Source organism: Podarcis vaucheri, assembly GCF_965113315.1.
Source record: "Podarcis vaucheri genome assembly, chromosome: 11".
NCBI classification, from domain to species: domain Eukaryota; kingdom Metazoa; phylum Chordata; class Lepidosauria; order Squamata; family Lacertidae; genus Podarcis; species Podarcis vaucheri.
This window is the reverse complement of record NC_138749.1, coordinates 64,322,392-64,340,319: the sequence shown is the minus strand read 5'-3', so window position 1 is coordinate 64,340,319 and position 17,928 is coordinate 64,322,392. Positions and strand designations below refer to the sequence as shown.

The 17,928-nt window shown below is 41.3% G+C and overlaps 1 protein-coding gene across 3 annotated transcripts in view; it reads right to left on the bottom strand.

The window, feature by feature from the left end:
• Positions 1 to 14,479: 14,479 nt before the first annotated feature.
• Positions 14,480 to 17,928, bottom strand: part of ZFAND5 (zinc finger AN1-type containing 5) — a 70,318-nt gene continuing 66,869 nt past the window's right edge. For all 3 annotated transcript variants that reach the window (XM_082241677.1, XM_082241676.1, XM_082241675.1), the window contains 2 exons: positions 16,325 to 16,450; positions 14,480 to 16,124 (listed from right to left, as the gene is read on the bottom strand). In XM_082241677.1, the coding sequence (XP_082097803.1) occupies positions 15,976 to 16,124; positions 16,325 to 16,450 (275 nt within the window). In that variant the 3' untranslated portion in view covers positions 14,480 to 15,975. The remainder of the gene's footprint in view (positions 16,125 to 16,324; positions 16,451 to 17,928) is intronic.

The window sequence follows — 17,928 nt, the reverse complement described above, 5'->3', positions numbered from 1 at the left end:
CGTTTTGCAGCCAATGTGTTTATTTTAGTATTAAAAGTATAGCCCTCCTGTATAAACCTCCTTTTTTTCCTGTTTTCCGAACAATGTTGAAAATATATTCTTAAAGTTTTGATGTAAAATATTTTTTTAATGGACTGCCATTTTGCACTTCACAAAACTTTTAAATGTGTCCTACTTGCAAAGCTGGCTTATGGAAATAAGTTGTGAGAGGAATCCTTCCTCTCCCATCTGAACAAGCAGCAGAGTTGGCCTTATTCATCAGGTGCTCTCTAGAACTTTAAAAATCATAACCATTGGGAGTGAGAGTGTAGTCAGGTGGAATGTGACATGAATCAGGAATACAGTGATTTGTTGTGCTGTACCCACAGACTGGTAGGTGCTAATGTACTAGACTTGAACAGAGCACTTTTAGAAGGATGTGTGCCTTCTGTGGATCTTTACCAGGTTGTCACATTTGTATAGGGCATTTTAAGGATTACTGCCGTGGTGCAGTGTTGTCTCTAAAGGGATTCTCAGTGGAAAAGAGTCATGTCCTCAGTACTGTTTATCACTGCATGGGCTAAGCAGAAAACCCTTCCATATGTAAGCCAAAATATAGCTTTGGTTGGTCATGAAGGGAAAGAAAAAGGGAGTTGCTTTAACTTAGCCAGGAATACGTCCCGTTACATTCCAAATGGGGAATGAAGTCTTAGGGAAAGTCTGTTTTCAGAAGCCTCACATTCTCTTGTATTTTCATTTTACAAAAAATTGATACTATGCCTCTCCCTCCCACCCCATGACCCCCTTCTGTTCTTGTCAGCATGCAATTTAGACAATGAAAAAGAAAGGAGAATGTGGAAATGTAGCTTATTGGAGGGATATCTTAAATGTGCACTTTGTGGAAACAAGCACTTTTCATGGAGTTGATCTGAATGTATCTTACTGTCTCTATCTTACTGTGCCACTTGCTAACCTTCTGTTTGAAGATGTTAATGAAACTGAATATTGCCTGTGCTTTGTGCAGCTATGTAAATGATTCCTATGTGACAAGTAGAGTTCTGCACTTTAAAATGTTGCCTTGGCATAGTGTCCATGCTCTGTAATATTTGCACACAGATGGCTTGGTGAACTCGGAGAAAGGCTGCACTTTATTTCCTTCTGTTGGATGCTTCCCCCAATGCACTGTGCTTGTACATTTTTGCAGTAATGGAGAAGAAAGCAAACTTTTAAGAGTTTCACCACCTTGTCAGTTCACACCAAAATGTAGGGCTCCTGCTTGTGAAAACATCTAAACCCTCCATTTAAATAAGAGGGGTTAGTGTGATGACCCAAACTCAGCCTCATTGTACTTGCTGAATGAAGAGCACAGCATTCAGATGGGCAGCAAGAGGTTTGTGTGTGCCACACGCAGAGTTAGGAGGCTGAAGCTATTTTCACACTAGCACTGACATGCTTGGAACACATTAGCAGTTTTACTCATACCACTCAAAGAGTTGGCAAGCCTTTGGGATGTTGCTGGCTACATTTAGGCTGCATAGATTAGACTATGTGGAGAGGAGCGCTTCACCAAAATGCAAGAGCTGTCAGCACTGGTGTAAAAAAGGTGCTTTAATCACATTTTGCAGAAGTGCAAGACTGCTTTTTGAAGGAAGTATTTGAAATATGCTCACCAGATCTTCTATTTTCTTTTGATTCCTTTCTTTTGGGGTTAGAAATGCATCTGGAATTGTGATTGTTGCTCTGTTTCTGGCTGATTTGTTGTCAGTTATGCTAAATGAGCACCTTTGTGCTGGTGTAACAAAATAAAGAGGCCATGTTTACATTACTAAGCGTCTGATTCTTTTGGTTGGGAGAATATACAAAACCATAATCCATAGACGGATGTAAAGGAAAGGAAAAAGTTGGGGGACAAGCTATGTTTCAGGTTTTGCCCTGGTGTTGTTTCCCTACAAATTGGTGAACTTTCAAATAGCAAGTTAGGTAAGAGCTGTAGCTCAGTAACAGGGTGCAGGTTTCGCATGAAAATTCCCACATTTCTTCGCTAGCATCTCTAGATATGTCTGGGAAAGATCCCTGAGGAGCTGCTGCCTCTTACTAACTGAGCTACATGAACCAACCGCCTGATTTGGGTTGGAGACCACTTCCTAGGTAACTATTACCATGTCCCTAAGTGGCCGCGAGTGTCTGCAAGCCTCGCGGCCCCGGCAGGAGGTCCCGCCGGGTGCGCGAGGCTTGGGGCGGAGGCTCCCCCTGCTTCGGGCAGGTGAGCGCAAGGCTTGGGGAGGCAGCCAGGGCAGGGGGGGGAAAATAATTTTTTAAAATTCATTCCCCCCCCCAAAAAAATGAGGTGCGTCCTATGGGCCGGTGCGCCTTATAGGACGAAAAATACGGTAACTTTGATCCTGGTGTGTGATAGGACTGATGGCTTGATATGTCTCTGAAAGTGGCCTCCCCTAACAATTTTACCAGTTAAAATCTCCTAAACTCCTGAGCCATCAGCTGCCACACCCAGTAAAGGAAGCCCTCAGGGGACGGAGATGATGTGGGACCCCTGTTTCCAACAAAGGCGGCTGCTTTGAATTTCCTGAAGATTATATCATCAGAACAACAGGGGTTGGTATATCAATCAAATTAAAGTGCTAATTTCACTGTCAGTATTTTAATACAGAAATCAACGTTTCTACATGGCACCTAAAATCTCTGCTATACACAGTGCCCTTCTGAAGCAAATCATACCAGCTTTCAAGATACTATTATTGAATTTTTGTCAAATGTAGTAAAAATGGACTTTTCACATTTCCCCACAGTAACAAACTCTGAAATTTCAATGAAATTTTGCAATACATGTTTTAACATTTATTCTCAGAAAATCTTGTATAACACTAGAACATCAGTAGGGACCGCACTATGGCTGACATTAAGCACTAAGCAGATGCTTACTTTCCCCCTTCAAACCAATACTTCAAAGTGATTAACTTGGGTTAAACAAACCAGATATTTATAATTTATGAAGATTTCATTAAAGGCCACCTCTTGGGATAAAATTTAATTTATTCCATCAACTGATAGAGAAAAAACAACAACCCTTAATGAGACTTTGGAATAATACATTTTGATCAATGTGAGCTAAGTGTTGATGCAGCTACTGGATAGCAATCCTACATTACAACGATTTTATTACATTACAGCATACTGCCACTCAACCACTTTTGTTATAGGTTTTGCAGAGCACAATAGCCACACAATGAAATAAGGGCAAAAAAGTCCAAAATGAAGAGCCATGGAGTTCTATGCACTTCTGCAATTGCCATCCCTAACTGCCTGCTAATGTCCATAACGCGGGGGGCGCTGTGGGTTAAACCACAGAGCCTAGGACTTGCCGATCAGAAGGTCGGCAGTTCGAATCCCCGCGACGGAGTGAGCTCCCATTGTTCGGTCCCTGCTCCTGCCAACCTAGCAGTTCGATAGCACATCAAAGTGCAAGTAGATAAATAGGTACCACTCCAGCGGGAAGGTAAGCGGCGTTTCCGTGCGCTGCTCTGGTTCGCCAGAAGCGGCTTAGTCATGCTGGCCACATGACCCGGAAGCTGTACACCGGCTCCCTCGGCCAGTAAAGCGAGATGAGCGCTGCAACCCCAGAGTCTGCCACGACTGGACCTAATGGTCAGGGGTCCCTTTATCTTTAATGTCCATGAACCTAAAACCTCTCCTAGTCTTCCACATTACACTGTTCCAACTGCCCAAGGTGTGTGGCCCATCTTCTATCACACACCTAAGAGTGGAGTCAGATGTTTGGCAGAGAGCCAGGTGTGGAGTTTAAAGTAGGAGGAGGAGGTGGTGGGATATGCTTAACCCCTTCTCCAGACCACTGTTCTTTCCTTCAATGGATATTTTAGCTGAGATCCCTGCATTGCAGGGGGTTGGACTAGATGACCTGTGGGGTCTCTTCCAACTCTACAATTCTGTGATTCTACGAATACTCCCTCCATTCCAAAGCAGCACCTACTGGAGATATTTTTGAAATATTCAAAGTGATAGCTGAACAACAAACTAACTGTCAGTAGAAAGGGACATCTGGTTGCCTCTCTTGAAAACAGCTTGTTTACAGTCTGCTTTAGAGTCAAAGTTTTTCTCATGATATAAAAATGGTTTCAAATTTCATTAGTGTTACACCATTCCCTCTGGGAAGTAAGTGCTACAAACGTGCTCTTTGTTGTCAGAGTCTTTAACGATCAGCTGAAAGGAAAGAGTAGGGCTGCTGCCCTTTTCAAAGAAAGGCATTTTCATATTTATATTTTGCAATTCAAGTTGGGACTTGGAAGGCTGCTCAGACACTGGAGAATTGACTGACTCGAATGAGCCAATTTCTACCACAGACTAATAATAATAATAATAATAATAATAATAATAATAATAATAATAATAATAATATAAAATAAATAGCAAAATCTTCCACACATGAAAAATAAGTTGTCCAAATCAGTTGTTAGCAAGCAGCTCAGTTCAATTGAAATGTGCTTCAAGTTGTGTGTATAATTTAGCTTTGCTCTGAGTAATGAGCACAAACTTAATTGCAGCAGATTATAGAAAACAGGCGTATAGGGTGTTAGCGGAAGGGCCTTCTCAGTAGCGCTGCTCTTCCTGTGGAACGCCACCCAACTATCTGACTTTGAGAAGACATATGAAGGCAGGCTTGCATTAGGAGGTTTTTAATGTTTGATGTCATGTTGTGTTTTAATTTGTTGGAAGCTGCCTAAAGTGGTTGGGGGAACCCAGTCACATGGACAGCACATAATTAATAAATCATCAACATAGAACACAGAGTTGCGCCAGAGAGAGAAATATTCTGACCTAGGATCAATTGATCCCCCTGTTTCTGGCTGGTGGAATGGATGCCTTGCCTTGCTAATCCCCAATACGCACAGGGTCAGCCACTTGGGATGTGTTCGTTTCTTTTCAATATTTTGAGATTGTCTTGACTACTCTTGATGTTTTGTCCATTGCCCCAAATTTATCTCTTCTTCTTTCTTCTTTGGCAATCCCTCGTAGCCGAGTAAGGCTGCCTTCCATAAACACGGTTTTAACAATGAGTCTGCAAGTGACTGTGGAGGCCAATTCTGGATCCACATGTCATTCCAGAGTGGGGACATTGGTTTCCGGGCGGGAGTTGATCACGATGTGGATTTGCCAAGCATGCCTTTCTCTTAGCAAGTTTCTCCCTTTTGACCGGAGTTCAAGCGTCTTCAAAGTCCATGACACCTTTGGTAAAGGCTGTTCTCCAACTGGAGCACTCGCAGGCCAGTGTTTCCCAGTTGTCAGTGTTTACACTTCATTTTTTAAGATTTGCCTTGAGACAGTCTTTAAATCTCTTTTGTTGACCACCAGGATTACGCTTTCCATTTTTAAGTTTGGAATCGAGTAGTTGCTTTGATCATCAGGCATCCGCACAACATGACCAGTCCAAAGAGTTGATGTTGAAGAATCATTGCTTCAACACTGGTGATCTTTGCTTCTTCCAGTACACTGACATTAGTTCGCCTGGCTTCCCAAGTGATGTGTAAAATTTTTTGGAGACACCGTTGATGGAAGCTTTCAAGGAGTTGGAGATGGTGTTTATAAGTGGTCCATGTTTCACAAGAATATAGTAAGGTTGGTAGTACAATAGCTTTGTAAACACGCATTTTGGTTTCTCTGCGAATGTCCTGGTCCTCAAACACTCTGCACTTCAGTCGGCCTTGCTAATCTCCAATAGGCACAGGATCAGCTATTTGGGATGTGTTCATTTGTTTTTAATATTTTGAGATTGTCTTGACTACTCTTGCTGTTTTGTCCATTGCCCAAAATTTATGTATTACATCCAGGAACCTACAACTGTCCAAATTGCAGTGTGTCTGTGTTATTTAGTTCCTGCTTTGTTAATAGTGTTTTATAGATCATAATTGTTTTAATTATGATTGATTTGTTAATTAGATTATATGATTTGTGATGCTCTATTGTGTTCTATAGAGCCAGTGTGGTGTAGTGGTTAAGAGCGGTAGACTCGTAATCTGGTGAACTGGGTTCGCGTCTCCGCTCCTCCACATGCAGCTGCTGGGTGACCTTGGGCTAGTCATACGTCTCTGAAGTCTCTCAGCCCCATTCACCTCACAGAGTGTTTGTTGTGGGGGAGGAAGGGAAAGGAGAATATTAGCCGCTTTGAGACTCCTTTGGGTACTGATAAAGCGGGATATCAAATCCAAACTCCTCCTCCACTTCTTCTTCTTCTTCTACCCGACATGGGCGTCACAAAAACACTTCACACCGTCTCGCTGATCATCCCCTATCACAAACGACAGGGGGGATGATCTGTTCCTGAACATGGCCCTCCACACCAGCTGAGACCTAGGACCAACCGGCTAAATGCCAGATGGCCCAAAATACCCCAAATGAACATCTATATGACTACATACAGGAAATTATTTACAACCTACCTCCTACTCTTTAACCCAAATCTAACTATAATCCCACTAGTCCCCACCCACCACACTCTAGATCAGTGCAACCCCATTGGTTTGTTAAACAACACGAAGTGAGAGACACAGGACAACCCGGACAGGTTGGCAGGGAATCACCCTACATAATAGATAAGCAAGATGGCTAACTTAAAAGCATTTACATTAAATGTGAGAGGGTTGGGAAACCCCATCAAAAGAAAATGCAACACCTCATACATAAATACCATGAAACCACACATCACCTTCCTACAAGAAATACACAACCCACCCAAAAGGAGCAAACTCCTGAACGACCCCCGCTTCAGTCAACAATGGGTTGCACCTGGCTTAGGGAAGGCCCACAGAGTAGCTATAGTACTCAGTAGAGACCTGAACTTCAACGCCACAACAGTCCTAAAGGACAAAAGAGGCAGATTCATTTTTGCTAAGGGGACACTAGATGGCAAAATTAAACTGACAATCGGCTCCATATATGCCCCAAACTCAAAACAACTAGAATTCTTCCAGAAGACACTAAACAAGTTCCTCTCCTTCTCTGAAGGGGAAGCAATCCTAGGATGTGACCTCAACCTAATTATGAAAGGCATATCCCTGAAAAACATTCACCTTACAACCCCATGGGCAACCTTCCTCTGAACGAAACCCCCAACAACTAGGGACTCTTACAAGTTACTAAAAATGTTAAAAAACAGGGTCTCTATGACATCTGGGGGTGAGCAAAACCCGGGAGAAACCAGCCATACATTCCAATCCGGACGCCATGGTACAGTGTCCAGACTGGACAGCATTCTGCTCACACAGGGTCTGATCCCCTCAGTGGAATCAACAAACATAGGTAACATTAAAATCACAGATCACGGCCCAGTAGAAGTCACCGTTAAAATAGGAGAGGGAATACAAACCATCCCATCATGGTCCTTCAGTCCCATCCTAACTACAAACAAACAAATTAGTCTCACAAAAACACTCCAAAACTACTTCAAGGAAAATGATGTACACAATATAACAACCCCCCTCTTATGGGATGCAATGAAAGCGGCTTTACTAAACATCTTCCAGGACAATAATGCCCACTTACACCACAAAGAAGTCATAAAACCTACTTTCAGCAGCCAGAAACATCATAACCAGACACTGGAGAGACCTGTCAGGAGTAAGCATGGACCAGTGGTACCAAATAGTATGGGAAACAGCCTTACTAGAAAAATTAACCAATAAACTGAAACTGACATGGGGACAAATAGAAGATGCCTTCACCCTGGTATGGCTCTCCTTTATCACATACACAGCCCAACAAGACAATGACAAAAATCCACCAACAGCATACAAATCAATATGGCTAACCTGATCCAAAACACCCACCCACCCACCCCCACTCACACATGAAAACAAAGGTCACTACAGCCAACCACAAATGAACAGTCATACCCTAGGCCAACCCCAACCTCTCTCACCACCAAAGGAACACAAGTGAACAGCAGAGGACCTGCACAAGTGACGCCGACACCAAACCCTACATATAGTAAGTAAAATAGAAACATCACCACCTGACCCCACCCCCACCCATCTCTCCCCCCTCCACCTCTTTCCCCCCTTTTTTCCTAATGTCTCAACAAATGAAACTAATTTGTAAAAATGTTACATTACACATACTTTTGTAAATCAATAAAATCTTTAATAAAAATACATTAAAAAAAGAAAAAAGAAAACTCTTGACAAACGCCGGCTGCCTCGGCCTGAAGCAAGATGAACGCTGCACCCCATAGTCGCCTTGGGCTGCAGGGTCCATTAGTTTACTTTTACCTTTATTATTATTGCTATTTGTTGTTTGTCATGTCACAACAAATGTGATTTGTGCACAGCTTTCTGCACCTGATAATACCCATTAATATTGTGGTACTATGCCATCTCCTCCCTGCTTTGGATAAATGAAATTGCACTATAATGCAGTTCTGTACAAGGAAGTTCAAGAACAGAGATACAAATCTGGAAAGGTTGGGCTATATGTGAGTACTTCTAGGAATTGCTGTAATCCTATTCTGAATTAAGATTAAAAAAGGATGTGTACAAAAAATGGAAAAGGGGGGAAACCACCAAAGAGGAATTCAAACAAATAGCCAGCACGTGTAGACACAAAGTCAGAAAAGCTAAAGCACAGAATGAACTCAGGCTTGCTAGAGAGGTTAAAAGCAACAAAAAAGGCTTTTATGGGTATGTTCGTAGCAAAAGGAAGAACAAAGAAACAATGGGGTCACTCAGAGGAGAAGATGGTGAAATGCAAACAGGGGACACAGAAAGGGCTGAACTACTCAATGCCTTCTTTGCCTCAGTCTTCTCCGATAAAGAAAACAATGCCCGTCCTGAAGAATTTGGAGCAAATGATTCAGCAAAGGAAACACAGCCCAGAATAACTAAGGAGATAGTACAAGAATATTTGGCTAGTTTAGATGTATTCAAGTCTCCAGGGCCAGATGAACTGCATCCAAGAGTATTAAAAGAACTGGCAGATGTGATCTCAGAACCACTGGCAGTCATCTTTGAGAATTCCTGGAGAACAGGCGAAGTCCCGGCAGACTGGAGGAGGGCAAATGTTGTCCCTATTTTCAAAAAGGGGAAAAGAGAGGACCCAAATAATTACCGCCCAGTCAGTCTGACATCAATAGCAGGGAAGATTCTGGAGCAGATCATTAAGCAAACAGTCTGTGAGCACCTAGAAAGGAATGCTGTGATCACCAATAGTCAGCATGGATTTCTGAAAAATAAGTCATGTCAGACTAACCTGATCTCGTTTTTTGACAGAATTACAAGCCTGGTAGATGAAGGGAACGCAGTGGATGTAGCCTACCTTGATTTCAGCAAGGCATTTGACAAGGTGCCCCATGATATTCTTGTAAAGAAGCTGGTAAAATGTGGTCTTGACTATGCTACCACTCAGTGGATTTGTAACTGGCTGACTGACCGAACCCAAAGGGTGCTCATCAATGGTTCCTCTTCATCCTGGAGAAGAGTGACTAGTGGGGTGCCACAGGGTTCTGTCTTGGGCCCGGTCTTATTCAACATCTTTATCAACGACTTGGATGATGGACTCAAGGGCATCCTGATCAAATTTGCAGATGACACCAAACTGGGAGGGGTGGCTAACACCCCAGAGGACAGGATCACACTTCAAAACGACCTTGACAGATTAGAGAACTGGGCAAAAACAAACAAGATGAATTTTAACAGGGAGAAATGTAAAGTATTGCACTTGGGCAAAAAAAGGAGAGGCACAAATACAAGATGGGTGACACCTGGCTTGAGAGCAGTACATGTGAAAAGGATCTAGGAGTCTTGGTTGACCACAAACTTGACATGAGCCAACAGTGTGACGCGGCAGCTAAAAAAGCCAATGCAATTCTGGGCTGCATCAATAGGAGTATAGCATCTAGATCAAGGGAAGTAATAGTGCCACTGTATTCTGCTCTGGTCAGACCACACCTGGAGTACTGTGTCCAGTTCTGGGCACCACAATTCAAGAAGGACACTGACAAACTGGAACGTGTCCAGAGGAGGGGAACCAAAATGGTCAAAGGCCTGGAAACGATGCCTTATGAGGAACGGCTAAAGGAGCTGGGCATGTTTAGCCTGGAGAAGAGGAGGTTAAGGGGTGATATGATAGCCATGTTCAAATATATAAAAGGATGTCACATAGAGGAGGGAGAAAGGTTGTTTTCTGCTGCTCCGGAGAAGCGGACACGGAGCAATGGATCCAAACTACAAGAAAGAAGATTCCACCTAAACATTAGGAAGAACTTCCTGACAGTAAGAGCTGTTCGACAGTGGAATTTGCTGCCAAGGAGTGTGGTGGAGTCTCCTACTTTGGAGGTCTTTAAGCAGAGGCTTGACAACCATATGTCAGGAGTGCTCTGATGGTGTTTCCTGCTTGGCAGGGGGTTGGACTCGATGGCCCTTGTGGTCTCTTCCAACTCTATGATTCTATGATTCTATGATTCTATTCTTGCTCATCAAAATAACAATTTTGCTAACTGCACAGATCCATAGAAATACATGATGTCATGTGCCATTTGCAGATAACTACGTCCAATGCAATGAACACCAAGAGGATCTTGTGGCAGAGGTGATTGGAGTAGAATAGACTCAAGCTTGTAAAGATATGACAGAATATATGATCAGGGGAGTAGGTACAGAATCAGGGAACAGGCAAGAGTAAATTCATCAGTTCAGGAACTGAAAAATGCTGAGTCTATGAAGCAGGAGCTTAAAAAGGAGAACAAGGCACTTGACTTCTGGCTGGCATTTGTTAGAAGACTAGGAGCAAGGTTTACAAAAATACAAAGGAAATGAGCATGTGTTCAGAAAGACATGGTTTAAATAAACATGATATGCAGTGGTTACTGGACTTAATAAGGAAAAGATAAATAAGAAATGAAGTGAGAATAAGGCAGTGGTTCTGAGGATGGAACAGGATTAATAAAGTCCACGAAATCCCGTTAGGATAGTTTGGCCATACAAAGAGGCTGCCCAAGACTGGACCATGTATGCACATAGCAGTAATAAGAATTGTAGGCTGCATTCCTACACAAACCCATTGGCTTCAATGGGCTTACTTCTAGTTACAGACATCTAGGAGTGCATTTTTAAGATACAAGGACATGTAAACCATCACGCTAGGGACACAAAGATTTGTCCACGAGAACACACAAAATTAGTAGAGGACACCAGGCCAATGAAAAAATGAACACTGAGATACGTGAAGACAGAAGAGACTGTCCTGCTTTATACATAAGCAAATGACATTCGGATCTGCTTTTCTTCTGTATTTGCAACCTAGAAATACATAACACTGACAGTGAATACTGATCTCATCTGTTTACAGGTATATAGCTACAGCAGTGAAATAAATATAACTAGCTTTTTTCATCTGCTTCCCCAGAACAGTGAAATCCATATTCCCTTGGGGTGTTAGAAGTTGTGCTACTTCAGAACTGAAAAGGGGGAGGGAACCATAAAATGGTAATTTATGCAAAAAGTATGTGCCTCTGTGTTTTCCCATCCAATTTATGCAAAGTGATTATTGCAAGGATGCCTTGGCTCAGGAGTGAGACTGCAGAGCAGCTCCCACAACAGCTCTCACCCATTGCCACTTACTGTCAGGAATTTAAAACTGGCACTCCTTTCCCTCTCCTATTCAAGACAGATGCTTTCTCTCTCTCTTGTGATGCTCATGAAGTTGTTGATCCAACCCAAGTGTTTTTGCTGCAGCCTAGTGGTTTGTTTTCACACAGACATTAATAATAGTAGTAATATTTTTATTAATAATAGACACATTTGCCAAAATATAATCACCAGAATACAACTTAGTGGAACCAACTGATTAAAAGCCAGAGTGCTGACTAAAAATAAATCACTTACATGCCTACTCAGAAGTAAATCCCACTTAGTTCAGTGGGTCTTATTTCTAGGTAAATACGTATGGGATTGCAGGCTTACCCAGTTTAAATTTTACTTAACCAGGACTACGAAACCTTACTGACAGTGCAATCCTGACTACGTATTTTTCGCTCCATAGACGCACCTAGTTTTTGGAGGAGGAAAACAAGAAAAAAAATATTCTGAATCCCAGAAGCCAGAACAGCAAGAGGGATCTGGCTTCTGGGATAGCCTCTTGCTGTCCTGGTTTATGGGATAGCCGCGCGCAGCCTCTCCCGGGCAGGGGGATGAAGGCTCCGGCTGCGCGTGGCTAAGCCAGAAGCCAGCGGGAGGAAGGATCCCCCAAGAGCCGGGCTCCCTTTAAAGAGCGTGCAGAGCGTTTGCGCGGCTCCTTTCCCCCCAGCCCTTCTCCCTCCCAGGGAAAAGCCCCCCAAGAACTGCACACACGCTCCATGTGCCTCTTTAAAGGGAACGCTGAGCAGAGCCTCCCGCCTGCATTCGCTCCATAAGACGCACACACATTTCCCCTTACTTTTTGGGAGGGGAAAAGTGCGTCTTACAGAGCGAAAAATATGGTATATCTATTCCGCAGCAAGTCATCTTGTGTTCAGTAGTTTCCTCCCAGGCAAGTGAACAGTGACAGATTTAGAGTGGTGCCTGTAGGGGAATCTGCACAGGGCCAAAGAAGTGCCAAATTTTATATTTATACAGGTACCTAAAAAAACCTGTACCAAAAGGAATTATTGTGAAAATGAGAAATATTTTTTTGGGGGGGGCACCACATTTTGTCCTTGATCACGGTACCATATGACCAAAGTGAGATTTGGAATTCAGATTCAGTTACTTTTTGAAAGGTAATCTGCACACCTTCATGTCCATTAAATTATACAATAAGGCAACTTAAAAGGAACTTCAATCTTTTCTTCTAAATGAAAATTGAAATGCAGAATGCTCTGTAGCGTAACAATAAAAAGCATAAATCACAATCTCACTGTTGTGGAAGATACAGACAGAAAGTAAGATGCCGATTTCAGGCAAGTTGCCTTATTTTTAGACAACAACTATGTCCCAGCTGAAATATGCATTGTGTGCCAACTTGGGAAAGCATTTGAGAAGAAAAACCCTGTGCACATCTCTGCAGCCTGCGCACAAGAGCCTTTTCTGCAGCTTATGGGAACCAAACATGCAGCGACCAGCAGCAGACCCTGGGTCAGCCTTGTTTCAATGTCAGGCAGGATGTCAACTAAGTCCAAGGTCGCCAAAGACTCCTGTGGACACAGGGAGAACACCTTTGGTTATAGTCTACTACAAACTAGCAGACACGGGGCGGGGGGCACATCTTTCCTTCACAGTGGATACTTTGTAGTGCACCAGCACTTGCTCTCTACCCACCCAAGGGAACCCTAGTGACAGATATGTTATACAAAGATATTCACAGGGTGAATTACCTCAGGAAACAAAGCAAATGATTTCATACTAGGAGGAAGAACTACAGAGCTAAGCATCAGCTCTATACATGTGCAGCATTTTAGCCTAATAATAGAGGTAAAAAAGCTGTAAAAACTGTTTTATTGCACATCTGTTTGCAGATAATTTTAGGTCTCTGTTAAAGAAAGTGTAAGTTCTCAAACTACCGTGTCACAGGCAATGCAGATCCATAGCTAAGCTTTGATTATAGTGTCATTAATAGACCACCCCTTGTGATGTTTGGAGCTGCTATGGGTTTTTTCCACGCACACACACACACACACACACACACACACACACACACGAGGAACAGAAATGTTCTACAACTTCCATGAGAAAGCAAACTAAACTTTAAAAATCTGCTCATATAAGTAAACCTGTTATTCCAGGGAATAGCTCCAACTTTTTGCATCGTACTTAATTATGAACGCATTACTAGCCACTACAGAACAGAGCTCTATGCAGAGACTTTTGACCTTCCTACAAAAAATATATAAAAGGAAACAGCACTAGACCAGGGTGGACATAATTTGGGAAAGTGAACTATGGACTGTGCTCTTTATTGTTCCAAGCTCTTTAAAAAAAAGAAGTTTGAAAGGGGGAAAATCTGCACACATCATATAGTTTTCATATTTAATTCCATGGAAGTGGTATACCACCACATAGGGTAACTGGATTTCATAACAGTAATAAATAAAAAATGAGTGATTCAACATGGTCAAAAGGCACAACTTTTGCAGTAAATCAGGTCGGAAAACTGCAGCTAAGGTGACAGCAAAAGGAATCTGAGTGGAGAAATTTGTAGATCAAAGAAACTAAGACTCTTAAAGGCTTCTTTTTTCAACTATGCTGTTGCTCTTAAAGGTCCAGGAGTCATATATGTATTCCATTTAACATGCTTTGATCATCTGAACACATCTTCATTGGCTGAAGTGTACATAAAAATAAAATCCAGCAAGGGGAAAAACATGCAGAAGAGCTGATCTCCAGAATTATTAACTAATAAGAATTGAAGGATTAGTTGCAACCAACTTTTCACAAGTAGGAGATTTCAGATTATTCAATCAATATTTTAATAACCCAATGAAGCATCACAAAAAGGAGCTATATCCCTCTGTACATGATTTTATTATTTACATAATACAATATAGCATAGATGCCGGGTAGCATGATTATGTGCAATACATAAATATGAACTATCTGTACACATTTGTATATCTAATAACTCAACTGAGGACAAAGTTTAAAGCAAAACCTGATGCTTTCAATGAAGAAAAACTAAGACTGAACACTGCAATAGAAGTCAGAAGTAGTGCCCTGTGTATACACAACTATTTACAGATGAGGACAGGCATTACCACTACACTACTCTAAACTGTACTTGTTTATATAAAAAAACACAAGTTTCATACATCACAAAAACCTTCCATTATAACACAGAAGTGATATTACCAGACAAGCATCAGTGAAGTATACTGCCTTTTCTAGAGTTGTTATTGTACAATGCTGTAGATAATGCAGCCCATGCAATACACCCAAGAACACTATAGTCCTACACCCAAGTACTATTAAAATAATAAAGCAGCCCTCAGAGTGGTTCCAGGTACCACTTAAAGTCTACAGCAGCCATATTGGGTATGGTTTTTCCATGCAAAATGGTGCAATCTCACTACATTTGAAAACTATAAAAATTAAAAGCTAATGTTCTTTTGAACCCAGAACACATTCAACTTAAGATGTATATGACAAATTAAATGCTTGAATACATTTGCAAACTAGGTTCATCAGATGCATGTTACTTGACAGAGCTGCTGTGGTTATGTTTATTTTTTAAATGTAGCATTTTGTTTGTAAACTGTAAAACAGTCTTGTGGTTTTGTGCTACACAAACTTATCAGCTACATAAAGAGTAAGAAGCAGACAAATCTTCTGTTGTAGGCTAGTTCCAAAAGTTCTGAAAATGAAGTTTCCTTTGGGAACCAGTTTTAATAGTTGAGCAATTTTCATCAGTTCCAAGGATTGCACTGTTCAGACTGAAATTTCTTGGTTTCATTCAGTAGGTAACCTTAAACTGCAGCTTATGGCACCTGAACACCCGTTCTCTTTAGAAAGTGGCTCCTCTGCAGCTCAGTTTCAAAACAATGAATTGTGGAAATTAAAGAGGACAAAGTTTAACTATGGTAAAAGTAGACTCATTTTTTCCTGGTGTATAATTTAATCAAGCAGGCACGTAGCACTATCCAAGGATGATATACCTCAATTACATTCCCAAAAGGCAAATCTGCTGCAAACATGCAGATTTTATGCATCTGTTTGGCACATGTGAACTAGACAACTCTGTCTTTTGTGCATGTCTGTTTTCCAGTGCAGGTCTTACTCTTTCAATTCATTTTGGGGAGGGCATGTACACATTTTAAAGGGCTGTATCTATCCAATTCTGCCTGTAACACCCACAACATCCTAAAATATCAATCAATAAGATAGACTAAAGTAAAACTCTGGAGAACATCAAAGGAAAATGGCCATGCATCTGCTCTTTAATGTTTTCCTAGGATATTTTAAAATAAAAACAAAGAAAGTCAGTCTTTTCACAGAGTAGGTTAGTTTATATTCTCTGGATTTTTTCGGCCACAACAACTGGATTCTCTTTTCTGATTTTTGCTGCAGCTTCTGCTTTGTAATCATATGGGCAGTTGTGCTTGTCAGAGTAACGGTGAAGTCCACAAAACAGATTTCCACATCGGCAATCAAACCCTGTAAAAGCACAAAAACAGCATAAAGTCCTGTTCGTTGAAGACCTAGGTTTCGTCATGTGGAATAAAAAACTGAACTCCCGTACATACATACATCTGTGCCATTTCAAAGTGTCACAAAGTTTCAAAGTATGCAAGTCCTCAGCAGTAACTATATTTAAGACTGGATAAGTGTGGATAACGCAGTGTCCAATAGCATACCTGTAAGGCCAACCTTCTTTCTGCACATAAAACATCTGTTCTTCTTTGGTTTAGGCATTTCAGGTGTTTTCTCTTCATTCTGAGATGTACTAGGCTGACTAACTGTAGGACTGGGTTGAGTAACAACTGAAAAGAACAAAACGGGCCAAAGTTGATTAGACGTGGTATACTGTAATTCTAAACTGTTTTCATCTCCACATTTTAAATTCTCTTCTTTACACACCTCAGTGTTGGTAGTTTATTTATAGAAAGAGATGCTGAATTAATTTTTGGAAGCACCTATTCCTTCATCCTCCCTGTCTCCTTTTTGTAGTAAAGAAATCATTAGAATGGTTCTCTTATTATGTTAACCTGAAAATGTAAACTTCTCTCCCCCCCCTTCTGCCTATAGCAACCTATGACCCACGAAAAGCTTCCCTGGGGGGTTCCCCACCTTTTGTGGGGCAGTGGCTTCTAAGTTGTCACAGTCCTCATCTTTTCCAGAAGTCCTCTGTACCCTTCCATATTATTCAGGATGCCTCCCCTTCAGAGACTTTTTCAGGGGTGGGGTGGTGGTGGGGATAGTAAAGCTTCATTCCATTAAGTTAAATTTCTCAAGTTAGTTTAGGATTCAAGCAATTCAATCTTGACAGAAGCACCAAGTGGAGCCAATAACCTTCTGGGCTGGTTCCCAAGTAATGGATTGGAGAAGACTTGTGTGCTGGAGATTACCAAGAGTAAAGATGCAGGTTTCGGAATGGGTTTTTTATGGTCTCACTCAAACTTTCAGCAAACTACTACTCTTGCCACCACAAAAAACATACATTGGCTGAAAGGATGTACCTTGGAGGTTCCTCTTTCCTATTCTCTCCCCTAGAATCACCATCACCTTCAAACAGAATCTGCATCAGCCCATAGCTGCTCCAGAGAACTAGGAAGGTATTTTTGGGTGCTCAACACCTTAGTGTGGTATGTTTCCATCTTTCTGTGCACACAGTATTCAGTGTTGCTGCACTATCATCATTTATACTTTTTCTTTTTTACCTAATCTATGCAGTTAAAAACGCCCTTTCATTTAATGCATTATCTGTTTACTTACACTACAGATTTAATAAGCTTACTAAAAGACACGTCTGTGGAAGATGGGTGGAACAACACACATCATACATAGGCCATAGCATATTCTATCGTTTTATATACTCCCACCTAGTTTCAGAACATTAATATGTATGCTACTTGATTCAAAGAAATATAGAAATAATTGTGCCATTTAAATATCTTTCAGCTTGCCGTCTACCTTCACATTTATCAGGAATATACATAAAAAGGTCCCCCTGATGTATAAAGCTGTTCATCATTAAGGTTGTACCTGCTGGGCTGGCCTTTTCACTTACTTCTAAATGAATCCCATGTCCAAATTCACCTTATTTAGAATTACATTTTATGATATTATACACCAGCAAGAAATACTGGCAAAAGAATCGAACCATCCTAATATCAAAGCGTTCAAACAAAATCATATAGCAAAAATACATTACTAAAAACAACTTTTAAAAGCCTATTATAAGAATAGTTCATCCAAACACTTAATGTAAATATATACCCATTGATTATGACTTCATCAC